The 14,522-nt window shown below is 48.6% G+C and overlaps 2 protein-coding genes and 1 long non-coding RNA gene across 3 annotated transcripts in view; 1 reads left to right on the top strand and 2 right to left on the bottom strand.

Moving 5' to 3' along the window:
• Nucleotides 1-8,399, bottom strand: part of LOC136319275 (thioredoxin reductase 1, cytoplasmic-like) — a 48,687-nt gene extending 40,288 nt beyond the window's left edge. Inside the window, exon 1 of the mRNA XM_066252600.1 lies at nt 8,309-8,399. Within this exon, the coding sequence (XP_066108697.1) occupies nt 8,309-8,399 (91 nt within the window). The remainder of the gene's footprint in view (nt 1-8,308) is intronic.
• Nucleotides 8,400-8,580: 181 nt separating this feature from the next.
• On the top strand, nt 8,581-10,566 carry LOC136319274 (basic salivary proline-rich protein 2-like). The gene is made up of 2 exons (XM_066252599.1): nt 8,581-8,647; nt 8,846-10,566. The coding sequence occupies exons 1-2, from the start codon at nt 8,581-8,583 to the stop codon at nt 10,564-10,566; spliced, it is 1,788 nt and encodes a 595-aa protein (XP_066108696.1).
• Nucleotides 10,567-11,895: 1,329 nt separating this feature from the next.
• LOC136326762 (uncharacterized) overlaps nt 11,896-14,522 on the bottom strand; it is a 76,414-nt gene continuing 73,787 nt past the window's right edge. Inside the window, exons 4-6 of the long non-coding RNA XR_010729515.1 lie at nt 13,535-13,648; nt 12,943-13,048; nt 11,896-12,544 (exon numbers count right to left, since the gene is read on the bottom strand). This is a non-coding gene — a long non-coding RNA (uncharacterized lncRNA). The remainder of the gene's footprint in view (nt 12,545-12,942; nt 13,049-13,534; nt 13,649-14,522) is intronic.

Genomic DNA, 14,522 nt, shown 5'->3' with positions numbered 1-14,522 from the left:
TGGCTTTACACGGGTCAAGGCACATGTGGGAGTTGATGCTTCCTGCTCCTCCCCCCTTCTCTCTCTCTCTCTCTCTCCTCTAAAAAATGAATAAATAAATAAAAATAATTTAAAAAAAAGATTGTGTCATGCAGTCATGCCCCCCCCCCCAACCTGTATGTGGCCAAAGGGAATATAACCAACCTCTGAGATACATTTTAGGCTGCATGATTTGGGTCAGATATGCCCCATGTTAGGCATATGTGGCTGGCATATTAATAAATCTCTACCTTTTAACAAAACCCCTCAAAATTCACCTGGACTTGGTGTCTCTACGTAAACCCGCAAAAGTAAGGTATGGGTACTTGTAAAGCCAGGAGCCACAGCCAGGGCCACTAACACGGCAGCCCGGCCCATGCAGGTTCACATTGGATTCGGACAGTCAGTAAAGAAACAACGGAGCCACAAACTGGTGGGCCATAGTCTTTAATCCTAGCTTGCACCCGGCGGGCAAGTAAAAACACACACTGGGCTCCAAAACCCACTCACATTCAGTGCTCACAAAGCCACTGACTTATCTGAGTGTCCTAGAATCAAAGGTTTCTAGCTCACCAGCCTTATTCTCCTCAGTTCCCCATCTCCTTCCTTATCCCAGATACAAACTCTGCACAAACTGGCATCTCACTCAGCACTCCACCATCTTGGCTGCTTCTCCTGGCCTCTTCCACGTGGCCTTTCTCTGCTCTCCTCTGCTCTCTCATGCTAATCTCAGGAACCAAGAGCGCAAGCTCCCGCTCCGTCCCCATTTTATAGTGTAGAAATCCAAACCCTTAATCCAATATACAAAATAGGGAAGTCTCTAATACAAAGTCACTTCTTTGAGGCATGATTGGATTGTACCACCCCACATCAAAAAGGGTGGGAAAGGCTTAATCCCCAAACCAAACCTCAGGCTACAATGATCCTGCCTGCCCCCAACACACATTAATATCACCTGGGCAACGGCCTCCACATGGGTAACGTCATCTTTAACAAAGTGAGCATAATACATTTTATCTGCCCAACAGTACTTTACAACATGAACAGGTGGTGGCACAGTGTATATAGAGCGTTGGACTGGGACTCAGAGGACTCAGGTTCAAAATCCAGAGGTCGCCAGCTTGAGCACAGACTCATCCAACTTGAGCAGAGGTTCACCAGCTTGAGCGAGTGGTCACTGGCTTGAGCCCAAAGGTCACTGGCTATGAAGTCAGTATCCACGGCCACCATCACAGCTGCCTGGCCCATGCAGGTTCGCATTAGATTCAGACAGATAGTAATGAAACAATGGAGCCAAGAACTGATGGGCCATTAGCTTTAATCCTAGCTTGCACCCAGTGGGCAAGTAAAAACACACTGGGCTCCAAAACCCACTCATTCAGTGCTCACAAAGCTACTGATTTATCTGAGTTTCCTAGAATCAAAGGTTTCTAGTTCACCAGCCTTATTCACCTCTGTTCCCCATCTCCTTCTCTCTGCACAAACTCTGCACAATCTGGCTTCTTCTTCAACACTCCGCCATCTTGGCTGCTTCTTCCGCCTCCTCCACGTGGCCTTTCTCTGCTCTCTACCCTAATGCTAATCTCAGGAACCGAGAGAGAGCAAGCTCCCGGTCTGCCCCACTTTATACTGCAAAAATAAAAATCTTTAATCCAATATACAAAACAGGGAAGTCTCTAATCCAAAGTCACTTATCTGAGGCATGATGGGATTGCACCACCCCACATCAAAAAGGGTGCCAAAAGCTTAGTCCTAAAACCAAGCCCCAGGCTACAAGGATTCTGCCTGCCCACAGCCCACCCCCAACACACATTAATATCACCTGGGCGATGGGCTTCCATGTGGGCAGCATTACCTTTAACAAAGTGAGCATAATATATTTTATCTGCCTAACACTGGCCTTAAGAACAAGGTTGCTACCTTGAGCAAGGGGTCAGTCGCTCTGCTATAGCCCCCTCGTCAAGACACATATGAGAAAGCAATCAATGAACAACTAAGGTGCCGCAATGAAGAATTAATGCTTCTCATCTCTCTCCCTTCCTGTCTGTCCCTATCTGCCCTCTCTTTGACTCTGTCAAAAACAAACAAACAAAAAAACCACCACATTTAAAATAAAAAATTAAAGGTATTTTAAAAGGTGAATGTAAAGAAAAATAGTAAGTAAATGCTGGTATATGGATACTAGAAAACCCCCAAAGATGGTAATGAAAGGCAAACTTAGGACATACCACCTTAAATGCCCTTGGGAAAGATGAGATGTGTTAAAAGACAAAATTCAACTGGGTAAATCTAAATATCTAACTGCTTTAATTAAGTGATTCATGAATCAGGCTGCATTCCATCTAGCAACTAACAGGTCAGTATAAGGAGTGGTACAAAATGGCAGGTTTTTATGGGCAGAAAAAGGGTGGGACTATGAAGTTAAAAGAGTGAGTTACTTTAGGAGAAGGCTTCCCTGAGGGAAAGGCAGAAAGTCTTATCAGGAAGATGTTATAGGAAGTGGGGCGGGAAAAGGGAGTTATTTTGAAAAGAGAATTGTTTTTAGGCCAAGACAAATTTTCTTTGGGTGGAAAGGAATGAGAAAGTTTTTTATCATGCAGATCGCCTCTTTCCCTTGGTTGGGGTTGGGGGAGAGAGCAAAAAGTGACAGACTGACTTACCGGTGCTTGGCTAGAAAATTCCAGACTTGTTGATTCTGTTTCAGGAAAGGGTTGAAACTGCAATTATATCAGGTATTAAATCAGGTTTGGAATTGTGGTAGGCAGTTAGAGAGGCAGGAACAGATGAAGGTCGATAGGCCAGTGTAAAGCCAGCAGGCAGGGCCAGGGCCACCATCACAGCAGCCCGGCCAATGCAGGTTCGCATTGGATTCGGACAGTCGGTAAAGAAACCATGGAGCCAAAAACTGGTGGGCCATAGCCTTTAATCCTACCTTGCACCCGGCGGGCAAGTAAAAATACACACTGGGCTCCAAAACCCAGTCACACTCAGTGCTCACAAAGCCACTGACTTATCCGAGTTTCCTAGAATCAAAGGTTTCTAGCTCACCAGCCTTATTCTCCTCAGTTCCCCATCTCCTTCCTTATCCCAGATACAAACTCTACACAAACTGGCATCTCACTCAGCACTCTGCCATCTTGGCTGCTTCTCCTGGCCTCCTCCACGTGGCCTCCTTCTGCTGCTGGCTCTACTCTCTCCTCTAATCATCCCAGGAACCAAGAGGGCAAGCTCCTGTTCTACCCCTATTTTATAGTGTAGCTTCACAACCTTTAATCCAATATACAAAATAGGGAAGTCTCTACTACAAAGTCACTTCTCTGAGGCATGATTGGATTGTACCACCCCACATCAAAAAGGGTGGGAAAAGCTTAATCCCAAAACTAAGCCCCAGGCTACAAGGATTCTTAACACACATTAATATCACCTGGGTGACGGCATCTTTAACAAAGTGAGCATAATACATTTTATCTGCCCAACAGCCAGGTACAGAAGGTCACCAGGGCAGAAAGCCCCAGGTGCCTAGCAACAGAAAACCTGGGAAAACAAGGATCTCATCCCTAGGGTGACCTTTCTTCCCTAGCATATCGCTGGTCATGCAGTTTAGACGCCTTGACCGTTCACTGGTCAAGCCATTTGGAGCCTCCCCTGACATGTTGATAGACATGAGGGTTAGGTTCCCTCCCTCCCCCTTAAAGGGAGAAAGAGCAAGGGGCCCGGAGAACAGCCCTTAGGCATCAAGCCCCCAGGACAATGAGGTACTGACCCACATCATGAGCATCTAAGCCTCAGTGGTGTTTCAGCCCCAGGCCCAGGACCAGGTACTTCTGAGTAATGACCCCTAGCACCATCCAATCAGTAGAGCCCTGGCCCTGAAAAGACACACCTGGAAGGCTGATGAATATTCTACTGGGATTCTCCCCTGAGACTTCCAGATACAAATATTGATCGACTTACGACCTATGCAACTTACACCATTCCACTTTACGACCACAATAGCTAGCAACAACTGCTCCGCGTCTGGCAGTGCAAGCCTTGCCCAGCTGGGCATACAACAGTGCAGACCAGCTTCCGGCAGCACTACCATCTCCGGGTGCACCATTTCAACTGTTATCCCAGACTCGGTACAGCAATTTGTGTTTTGTGTCTTGGATATTTTTCATCAAACCCTCCCAAGATGTCTACCAAGAGGAAATTGTCTTTGCAAATATTAAACCAGTTGTACTGGTAATGCAGTATTTTACTTAAACTTGACGAATGTAAAAATAAGAAACAAAATGGTGTAGAAATGATACAAATGGCATAAAAAGAACAAAGAAAATTATGATATCTATAACAATAATGAAAGAAAATTATGATAAAATATGACTTAAAGATTTTTATAACATCATTTCACAGTACTGTACATATAGCCTACTCAACTTACGACCAAATCGTATTACGATCGGTCTGTCGGAACCAATTGTGGTCGTAAGTAGAGCTCTACTGTAAATGCCTTCAAGGTTTGAGAACCCAGTGCCACTCTATGGAGACCACCATGCATCTCCCCACCCCTTTCCCCCAGGAGAGTACTCCTAAGCTCCAAGGGCCCTTCTTTTGCTTTAAACTGTTTCCCGGGCTCATTTTTTTTTCCAGCTCACTTCTACTTTGTGACGTTCTAAATAAACTTTCTCTTATAATTTGAGTCTTGGCTCTGAATTCCTTCTCAGCCAGAACTCAAGGACCCAGGTTGCTGAACTGAGGCCCTGCCTGCCTCCACCAGTCTAACACCTGGTGCCATTTACCCGCCAACAGTATCACTGGCTCACCAATACTATCACTGCCTTGTAGCATGAGTGATGCCATTTTGGGCCTGTGGTTTTCTGTTGCCCAGAAGAAACTTAGGTGATGGTCACAAGTTAGCTGCTTGACCTAGAGAGCAGGAACTGCCCCCATCCAAACTTCTCTCCCGTTGTCTCTCTCCCCTAACTCAAGCCCTCAACTTCAGCAGAATATGAACCCTCACTCTCTCCAGGATGGTTTCATCAGCTACTCCCCCCGCAGGGGTGTCTGCTTCTCCTCCTAACGCCCCTGCCCAATCCTCACTCCTCCAAAGGAGCTGCTCTCCCCACTTAACCCTTCACCATATGCTGCCTGTTGGGCAGATAAAATGTATTATGCTCACTTTGTAAAAGATAACGTTGCCCACGTGGAGGCTGTTGCCCAGGTGATATTAATGTGTGTTGGGGGCAGGCAGGATCGTTGTAGCCTGGGGCTTGGTTTTGGGATTAAACCTTTCCCACCCTTTTTTTTTTTTTTTTTTTTTTCATTTTTCTGAAGCTGGAAACAGGGAGAGACAGTCAGACAGACTCCCGCATGCGCCCGACCGGGATCCACCGGATCCACCCGGCACGCCCACCAGGGGCGAAGCTCTGCCCACCAGGGGGCGATGCTCTGCCCATCCTGGGCGTCGCCATGTTGCGACCAGAGCCACTCTAGCGCCTGAGGCAGAGGCCACAGAGCCATCCCCAGCGCCCGGGCCATCTTTGCTCCAATGGAGCCTTGGCTGCGGGAGGGGATGAGAGAGACAGAGAGGAAAGCGCGGCGGAGGGGTGGAGAAGCAAATGGGCGCTTCTCCTGTGTGCCCTGGCCGGGAATCAAACCCGGGTCCTCCGCACGCTAGGCTCCCACCCTTTTTGATGTGGAGCGGTACAATCCAATCATGCCTCAGAGTAGTGACTTTGTATTAGAGACTTCCCTATTTTGTATATTGGATTAAAGGTTTGGATTTCTACACTATAAAATAGGGGCAGACGGGGGGGGGGGGATTGCCCTCTTGGTTCCTGGGATGATTAGCATGAGAGAGTAGAGAGAGATCATTGCAGAGAGCAGGAGGCCACGTGGAGGAGGCCAGGAGAAGCAGCCAAGATGGCGGAGTGCTGAGTGAGATGCCAGTTTGTGTAGAGTTTGTATTTGGGATAAGGAAGGAGATGGGGAACAGAGGTGAATAAGTCTGGTGAGCTAGAAACCTTTGATTCTAGGAAACTTGGATAAGTCAGTGGCTTTGTGAGCACTGAATGTGATTGGGTTTTGGAGCCCAGTGTGTGTTTTTATTTGCCCGCTGGGTGCAAGCTAGGATTAAAGACTATGGCCCACCAGTTTGTGGCTCCGTTGTTTCTTTACCGACTGTCCGAATCCAATGTGAACCTGCATGTGAATGGCCACGATGGCGGCTCCTGGCTTTACACTGCCTTATAACTTAGTTGTACGATAGCATTTAACAATTCCATCAATTGGGCAAGTTACTTTTCTGAGTTTCACTCTTGGCACCTATAAAAACGGGGGATAGGAGGCAGTAAGGAGGACAGTATAATGGTTATGATCTGGGCTTTGGAGTCAACTGCCTCAGCTTGGATCCCATCTCTGCCACTGACCAGTGTGGTGAGGTACCATATAGAATTGCAAAAATTAATATTAATGTTTTAGGAGGAAAAGTCAGGCTTCTTGCCCCATCCCTTCTTTAGAGAATGGAGGGAGAAAAATGCAGAAGCTTTCTAGCTTGCAAGGACGATTGGCTCATTTAGTTTAACTATAGAATAAAGGTTATCTGAAGAACTTCCTTTCCCTTTCAATAAGAGACAATATTTACATACCCTACACTGATTTTAACTCTCCCTCCCTTCCTGGAGTCCTGAGATTAACGTGTACCTCTAGGCAAAGGGAGGGGAGATAGACATCACTACTGTGTTACCTTGAAAGTTTTAATGTTTTTATAGATCCTCTAGAGTAGACAAATGTTATAAGCTTGTTAATGATTGTGTCATGCTCCCCCTCCTTTTTCCCCAACCTGTATGTGGTCAAAGGTATATAACCAGCCTCAGAGCTATATTCGGGGCTGCACACGATTTGGGTTAGCTATTTCCCATGTAAGTCATATGTAGCCGGCTTATTAATAAATCTCCTCCTAAAAATTCTTCTGTATCCTGCCTTGGTGTCTCTACGTAAACCCGCAGAATGCTACTTTACAACACTAGTTGTGGGACTTTGGACAAATTTGATATCCTCTTTGTGGCTCAGTTTCCCCATCTATAAAATGGGGGTTATGAAACACCTCTCAAAGTGCTGTTGATAGGATGAAAGGTTATCCATATAAAGTACTTTAAACAGTGCCCAGTCACTGTGAGCCATTATTACCATCATCTGCAAAGTGGAGGAAATACAAGCACCCTTTTCGTTTCAGTGATTAACTGAAAGGGTGCAGTGGGATGGTGGTGCAGGAAACGTGCCTAAGAATCTAGAGGGGTGGGAGGGATCTGTCTGATAGCATTTTTTTTTTTCTTTTTCTGAAGCTGGAAATGGCGAAGTGGACTCCCGCATGCGCCCGACCGGGATCCACCCGGCATGCCCACCAGGGGGCGATGCTCTGCCCATCCAGGGCGTCGCTCTGTTGAGAGCGGAGCCACTCTAGCGCCTGGGGCAGAGGCCACAGAGCCATCCCCAGCGCCCGGGCCATCTTTGCTCCAATGGAGCCTTGGCTTCGGGAGGGGAAGAGAGAGACAGAGAGGAAGGAGAGGGGGAGGGGTGGAGAAGCAGATGGGCGCTTCTCCTGTGTGCCCTGGCCGGGAATCGAACCCGGGACTCCTGCACGCCAGGCCGACGCTCTACCACTGAGCCAACCGGCCAGGGCATTCTTGCTGCCGCAGTACGGGGTGTGCAGGCTCGGGATACACCGGCCCCAAGCCCCACCCTGTCAGACTCTCCCGTTCCACAGGCCTAAATGCCCTTTGGCGCTTAACCTCCTCGGATTTGGGGTTCTGTCGCCCTGGGATCAGAGTCCAGGCTTTTTGAGGGGTGAAGGTGAATTCCTTGCGAGCCGTCAGATGTGTGGTTCCTTCCCCTCTAGTATTTCTCTTAGTGCTTGGTGTTTGCAACAAGGGTGGCCCTGACCAGAGCGTGGGCCAATGAGACGAGTAACCCCGGGCTTGTTTCCGAGCGGTCGGCGGGCAGGTGCGGCCGCACGTTCCCTCTGCCACCTCCTCCCCTCCCACAGCTGCCGGGCAGCCTCCGTTTCTTGGAGTAAACCGAGCAGGTCGCTTTCACCGCCGCCGGGGAACTCCGAGGCCCAGGGCTGGCCTCGCCGGTATCTGGACTCTCCAGGTTGGCGCCCGTCGGGCCCGCGACGACGGCGCCAGTGCAGCAAGGACCAGGGCTCCGGGGTGCTGCTCCCACAGGGCGGACGGCGCGGCCGTCTGGAGGGCGCCGGACGCCCGCTTCGGTCGCGCGCCCTAGTGCCGCGCCTTTCCCTCAATCATACCTGACGGACGGAAACCCGGGCCGCTCTCGCCTTTGGCCTTCGGCTCAGGCTCTGCCGCCATCGCCACGTTCTTGCTCTTCGCGCAGCCCATGTAGCGCGACGCCTTGTGGGGACACCAGGGTTGAGGGACTTAGAGTAGAGGGCGCGCGCCCCCTGCTGGGCGCGGGCGGTGGGGCGGGGCGGTGGGCGGGACTGCCGGGGGCCCAAGCTTCATTTCTCCTAAGCTTTTTTTAAACATTGAAACTTGCTCACTAAGATAAATTAGAAAAGGCATGGAGGAAAGAAGAAAACAAAAGCATCATCCAAAATCTTATCCTGCAAACTGTGTTTCTGTATCAGGTATCCTCTGTATTTCTAAAGTTCATGTTAAAGCCACTTTGCTTTTACCCAAAACCTACCTTAGTACATGTTTGCACTATCTGAAAGAAATACAAATAATGTTTAGTGTTTGTTTTGCAGTGAGCGTTATAGAGGCAGTGTGCCCAGTGAGCATCTGAGAGTAGCCCCAGCAAGCTCCTAACCTGGGAACTCACCCAGCATCGCAGCCCCAGCAAGCTCCTAACCTGGGAACTCACTCAGCATCGCAGCCCCAGCGAGCTCCTAACCTGGGAACTCACCCAGCATCGCAGCCCCAGCAAGCTCCTAACCTGGGAACTCACCCAGCATCGCAGCCCCAGCAAGCTCCTAACCTGGGAACTCACCCAGCATCGCAGACACAGCAAGCTCCTAACCTGGGAACTCACCCAGCATCGCAGCCCCAGCAAGCTCCTAACCTGGGAACTCAACCAGCATCGCAGCCCCAGCAAGCTCCTAACCAGGGAACTCACTCAGCATCGAAGCCCCAGCAAGCTCCTAACCTGGGAACTCACCCAGCATCGCAGCCCCAGCAAGCTCCTAACCTGGGAACTCACCCAGCATCGCAGCCCCAGCAAGCTCCTAACCTGGGAACTCACCCAGCATCGCAGCCCCAGCAAGCTCCTAACCTGGGAACTCACCCAGCATCACAGACCCAGCAAGCTCCTAACCTAGGAACTCACTCAGCATCGCAGCCCCAGCAAGCTCCTAACCAGGGAACTCACCCAGCATCGCAGCCCCAGCGAGCTCCTAACCTGGGAACTCACTCAGCATCACAGCCCCAGCGAGCTCCTAACCTGGGAACTCACCCAGCATCGCAGCCCCAGCGAGCTCCTAACCTGGGAACTCACCCAGCATCGCAGCCCCAGCGAGCTCCTAACCTGGGAACTCACCCAGCATCGCAGCCCCAGCGAGCTCCTAACCTGGGAACTCACCCAGCATCGCAGACCCAGCAAGCTCCTAACCTGGGAACTCACCCAGCATCGCAGCCCCAGCGAGCTCCTAACCTGGGAACTCACTCAGCATCGCAGCCCCAGCGAGCTCCTAACCAGGGAACTCACCCAGCATCGCAGCCCCAGCAAGCTCCTAACCAGGGAACTCACTCAGCATCGCAGCCCCAGCAAGCTCCTAACCTGGGAACTCACTCAGCATCGCAGCCCCAGCAAGCTCCTAACCTGGGAACTCACTCAGCATCGCAGCCCCAGCAAGCTCCTAACCTGGGAACTCACCCAGCATCGCAGCCCCAGCAAGCTCCTAACCTAGGAACTCACCCAGCATCGCAGCCCCAGCAAGCTCCTAACCTAGGAACTCACTCAGCATCACAGCCCCAGCAAGCTCCTAACCAGGGAACTCACCCAGCATCGCAGCCCCAGCAAGCTCCTAACCTGGGAACTCACCCAGCATCGCAGCCCCAGCAAGCTCCTAACCTGGGAACTCACCCAGCATCGCAGCCCCAGCAAGCTCCTAACCAGGGAACTCACCCAGCATCGCAGCCCCAGCGAGCTCCTAACCTGGGAACTCACTCAGCATCGCAGCCCCAGCGAGCTCCTAACCTGGGAACTCACTCAGCATCGCAGCCCCAGCGAGCTCCTAACCTGGGAACTCACCCAGCATCGCAGCCCCAGCAAGCTCCTAACCAGGGAACTCACCCAGCATCGCAGCCCCAGCAAGCTCCTAACCTGGGAACTCACCCAGCATCGCAGCCCCAGCAAGCTCCTAACCTGGGAACTCACCCAGCATCGCAGCCCCAGCAAGCTCCTAACCTGGGAACTCACTCAGCATCGCAGCCCCAGCAAGCTCCTAACCTGGGAACTCACCCAGCATCGCAGCCCCAGCAAGCTCCTAACCTGGGAACTCACTCAGCATCGCAGCATCAGGTTGCCACAGCTTTGAACTATTTGTGAGCATCTGCGCTTTACCTCCATTTTTGTATGCAGTCCTGCTTTTACTATTATGTTAGTGTTATTATAGGTTTTATTATTTGGTAGGTTATTTTGGGGGGTCTAGGAATGCTCAATTTTTCTTTTCTCATCAATTAATGGTAATTGCTTACAATAGGTTTCATAGGAATGCTCTATTTTTGGATGGTGGGGGGAGTGCTCTACTAGTATTTTCCATCCAGATAACTTCCTGGCTCCTACCCTCTCCTCAGGTTTTGCCAATGAATGAGACATAACATACATCATCCATTTAAACCAGTGGTTCTCAACCTTTCTAATGCCGTGACCCCACAATACAGTTCCTCATGTTGCGGTGACCCCAAACCAAAAAATAATTTTGGTGGCTACTTCATAACTGTACTCTTGCTACAGTTATGATTCGGAATGTAAATACCTGATATGCATTATGTATTTTCCGATGGCTTTAGGCGACCCCACTGGGTTCGCGACCCACAGGTTGAGAACCGCTGATATAAACAGAAGCCTACTTACCACATCCTCACCCTGACTACACCTCACTCTTTGGTCTTACATAGCACTGACAGCCTTCCAACTTGCCCTAGAGTCTGTCTCCTGCTCCCACATCCCTCCTCCCAGACTGTGAACCCCACTAGAATAGCACCTTTGCTTTTCTCCCCAACTTTGATGCATCCAACAAGCCTGGAACAGTGCCTGGGACATTGTAGAAATTCAGTATTAAAGGAAAGAAAGAAGGGAGGGAGGAAACATTATCTTTAAAAACTAATACAGGGGTCGGGAACCTATGGCTTGTGAGCCAGATGTGGCTCTTTTGATGGCTGCATCTGGCTCGCAGACAAATCTTTTTTTTTTTCTTTTTCTTTTTCTTTTTTTTTTTTTACAGAGGCAGAGATAGACAGGGACAGACAGACAGGAATGGAGAGAGATGAGAAGCATCAATCATTAGTTTTTCGTTGCGCGTTGCAACTTCTTAGTTGTTCATCGATTGCCTTCTCATATGTGCCTTGACCGCGGGCCTTCAGCAGACCGAGTAACCCCTCGCTGGAGCCAGCAACCCTGGGTCCAAGCTGGTGAGCTTTTTGCTCAAGCCAGATGAGCCCGCGCTCAAGCTGGCGACCTCGGGTTCTCGAACCTGGGTCCCTCCACATCCCAGTCCGATGCTCCATCCACTGCGCCACGAGCTGGTCAGGCTCAGACAAATCTTTAATAAAAAAAAAAATAGTAACATTAAAAATAGAAAACATTCTCATGTATTACAATCCATTCATTTCCAACTGCTCATGTTCATGGTTGCGGGTGGCTGGAGCCAATCACAGCTGTCCTCCAGGACAACACCAAATTTTTATTGGATAATGCATAACGTACACGGGTTGTTGTATGGCTCTCATGGAATTACATTTTAAAATATGTGTAGTTCATGGCTCTCTCAGCCAAAAAGGTTCCCGACCCCTGGTGTAATATAATAGTCCTTCCAGTAGAGCTACTGTACTAAATGCCTAACTAGTCCTCCTTGTTAGACATTTAGTTTATTTCTTATTTAAAATATTATGAATAAGGTTCCAGTGTATATCATTATGTGCCAAATGGCTTTTCCAGAATGCTGGTGCTCATCTATGCTGCCAGTAGTAATGAATGAAAGTTCCCTACTACCTGAGAGTGATTTTTTTAAACAAAACCACATTGTGCCACAGCAGGTGGGGTCACTGTTCTCAACCAGTGCCTTTTCTTTCTTCTTTCAGTGAATTAACATATGTTAAGCATCCAGCCCAGATCCAGCTTTGTAGTGTTTTCTTGGTCTTGAGGAACTTCCATCCCAGCTCAGATTTAGTGAACCTGTCTGGTCACCAGATGTGAGGCAGTGGTGCAGGCCCTTTGTTTTTATCTGGATTTGTGGAAAAGCTTATTCCCTGCTTTTCTTTGGAGTAACCCAGAGTCGCTTGGAAAACACCAGATGTTTATTTGCCTAAAAACAGAAAACAAATAAAAGCTGAAAGAAAGGTTTTTAAAATCAGACACTGTACAAAGCAAAAGTGAATCTTAATAACAACCTCCATCCAGGTGTTTGCAGTCTATTGTAGTAACTAATATAACTAAGCCAGGACCTTTTAAAGGCCAAGAAAAGTTCCTTCCTCCTGTGAGCCAGGTCCACATTTTCTTTGTTCAGTTGGAATGATTGTTTCACAGATTCTTTTAAAACCATGCTGGTCAACTTATGCTAAAATTACTGTTTTGACAGTAAAATTCTAATTGGAGTTGTCTTTTTCTCTACTTAAAGCACACATTTAACTAAAATGATGGCTTTTTCTTTTTTTTTTTTTTTTTAAATACCCAGGCAAAAGTAGCTGAGAGTTATATGCTTACCTGAGTCATCCTATCATATACCAACGGTTTTTGACGCACTTAAGATGAGCCAGGCATCCTGCTGAATACTTCATTCACATCATTGCATGTTATCTGCACAAGAGCCCTATGTGGGAGGGACTACTATTATTATTATATTATTGTACAGATGGAAATCCAGACCCTTGGTATGTTCATTGCCCAGGATCACAAAGCCTGATACTCAGGTACCTCCACCCATTATAGCACTAGGCTCTAGTCTCTTCTCCACTTTCAGTCCTGCAGCCAGGGAGGTCTGTGACATCTCTGCCTCTCGTGGCTCCCCAAAACCTGCCTCCATACAGCACACACATTTGATATTGGCTACCAGCCAACCAGCCACTGTGATGGGAGCTAGGACTTTAGAGGAGAATAAAACAAAATGAAATGTTCAAGGATTTGAAAGACAGAAGACAAATTCCTTAGCACACCAGGGGAGGAGGCCCTTCATTAATCTGTGCCTCTCACCGCCTCCTCAGAGCGAGCACTCAGCGAAGCCAGGTCACCTTGGGCCAGAGATTAGGAAGCTGGCTCGGCTTCCCCTTCCGTCACCACGCTTCTTTGGCTGGCTTACCTCGACTCATCTTCCAGGGCTGGGCTCCCTGGACCTGATGTTTCCATAATCGTTATATTCATGCTGCACTGTTGGTGCCCACTTGGCACAGCTCCAGACGGTCTCCTCCAGGGCCTTCAAGGGGCAGAAATGGTGTAGGAAAAGAGCATGGAGCGGGTTTACCAACTTCACGTAAGCTTGAGAAACGACAACTGCTCATATCAAACACTTAAGGTGGCTGGCAGGCTGGAAGGAGCAGAGAAGTGAAGTCCCCGAAGCTACCCTTTGACACTAACAACGTCTTCCCCACTTATAAAGGCAATTCTGTGTTTGATTTACCTGGGGTCCCCAGCACCTGGCTCAGTGCCTAAAAGAATTAATGTGAACAACCCATCACATAACATCAATCATCAATTGAAAAGCATAACATACATTAAAAAACATTCTAGTTATTTGAGTTTCCTGATTGATTGTTTCAATTTGCCCTGGGAGTTAGATTTTTTTTTAAATTTTATTTATTATTTTAGTGAGAGAGGAAGGGAAAGAGGGAGAAACAAGAACATCGATCTATTCCTGTATGTGCCCTGACCGGGAATTGAACTGGCAATTTCTGCTCTTCAGCACAATGCTCTAACCAACCAAGCTATCTGGCCAGGGCCCTGGGAGTTAGATTTTTAAAGCAATTTTCCCAATTCTGATTTCTCTATTATTAGAACTATTTGCTTGAGTCATATACAAACTCCATGTTTCATTTTAAAGGTGATTATAACACTGGGTCACCTATTTGTAGAACTTTCTGTAGTCTATTAAACACAGTGAACTAAGTATGTCAAGCAAGATAAAATAAAATGAATGCTGGTGTTGGTATGGATGGAAAGGTAGACATGGAAACTGCCTATGGCCAGTGGTTGGGAGATGCACCTGCAAGGCTGCTCCGACTGATGCCCTCTAGTCAGGCTTGCCTCCTGCCTCAAAAAGTTCCCACAGTGTCCGTCCTGGTGACTGCAAC

Source organism: Saccopteryx bilineata, chromosome 1 (assembly GCF_036850765.1).
Source record: "Saccopteryx bilineata isolate mSacBil1 chromosome 1, mSacBil1_pri_phased_curated, whole genome shotgun sequence".
NCBI lineage: Eukaryota > Metazoa > Chordata > Mammalia > Chiroptera > Emballonuridae > Saccopteryx > Saccopteryx bilineata.
The sequence above is the reverse complement of the archived record's forward strand: the minus strand, read 5'-3'. Positions and strand labels throughout refer to the sequence as shown.

Bases quoted from the DNA above. Each gene is read 5' to 3' on its own strand.
- LOC136319274 (XM_066252599.1), top strand. From the start codon at position 8,581: ATGGAGGAAAGAAGAAAACAAAAGCATCATCCAAAATCTTATCCTGCA. The intron at 8,648-8,845 runs GTATCCTCTGTA...GAACTCACCCAG, and splicing joins AAACTGTGTTTCTGTATCAG to CATCGCAGCCCCAGCAAGCT.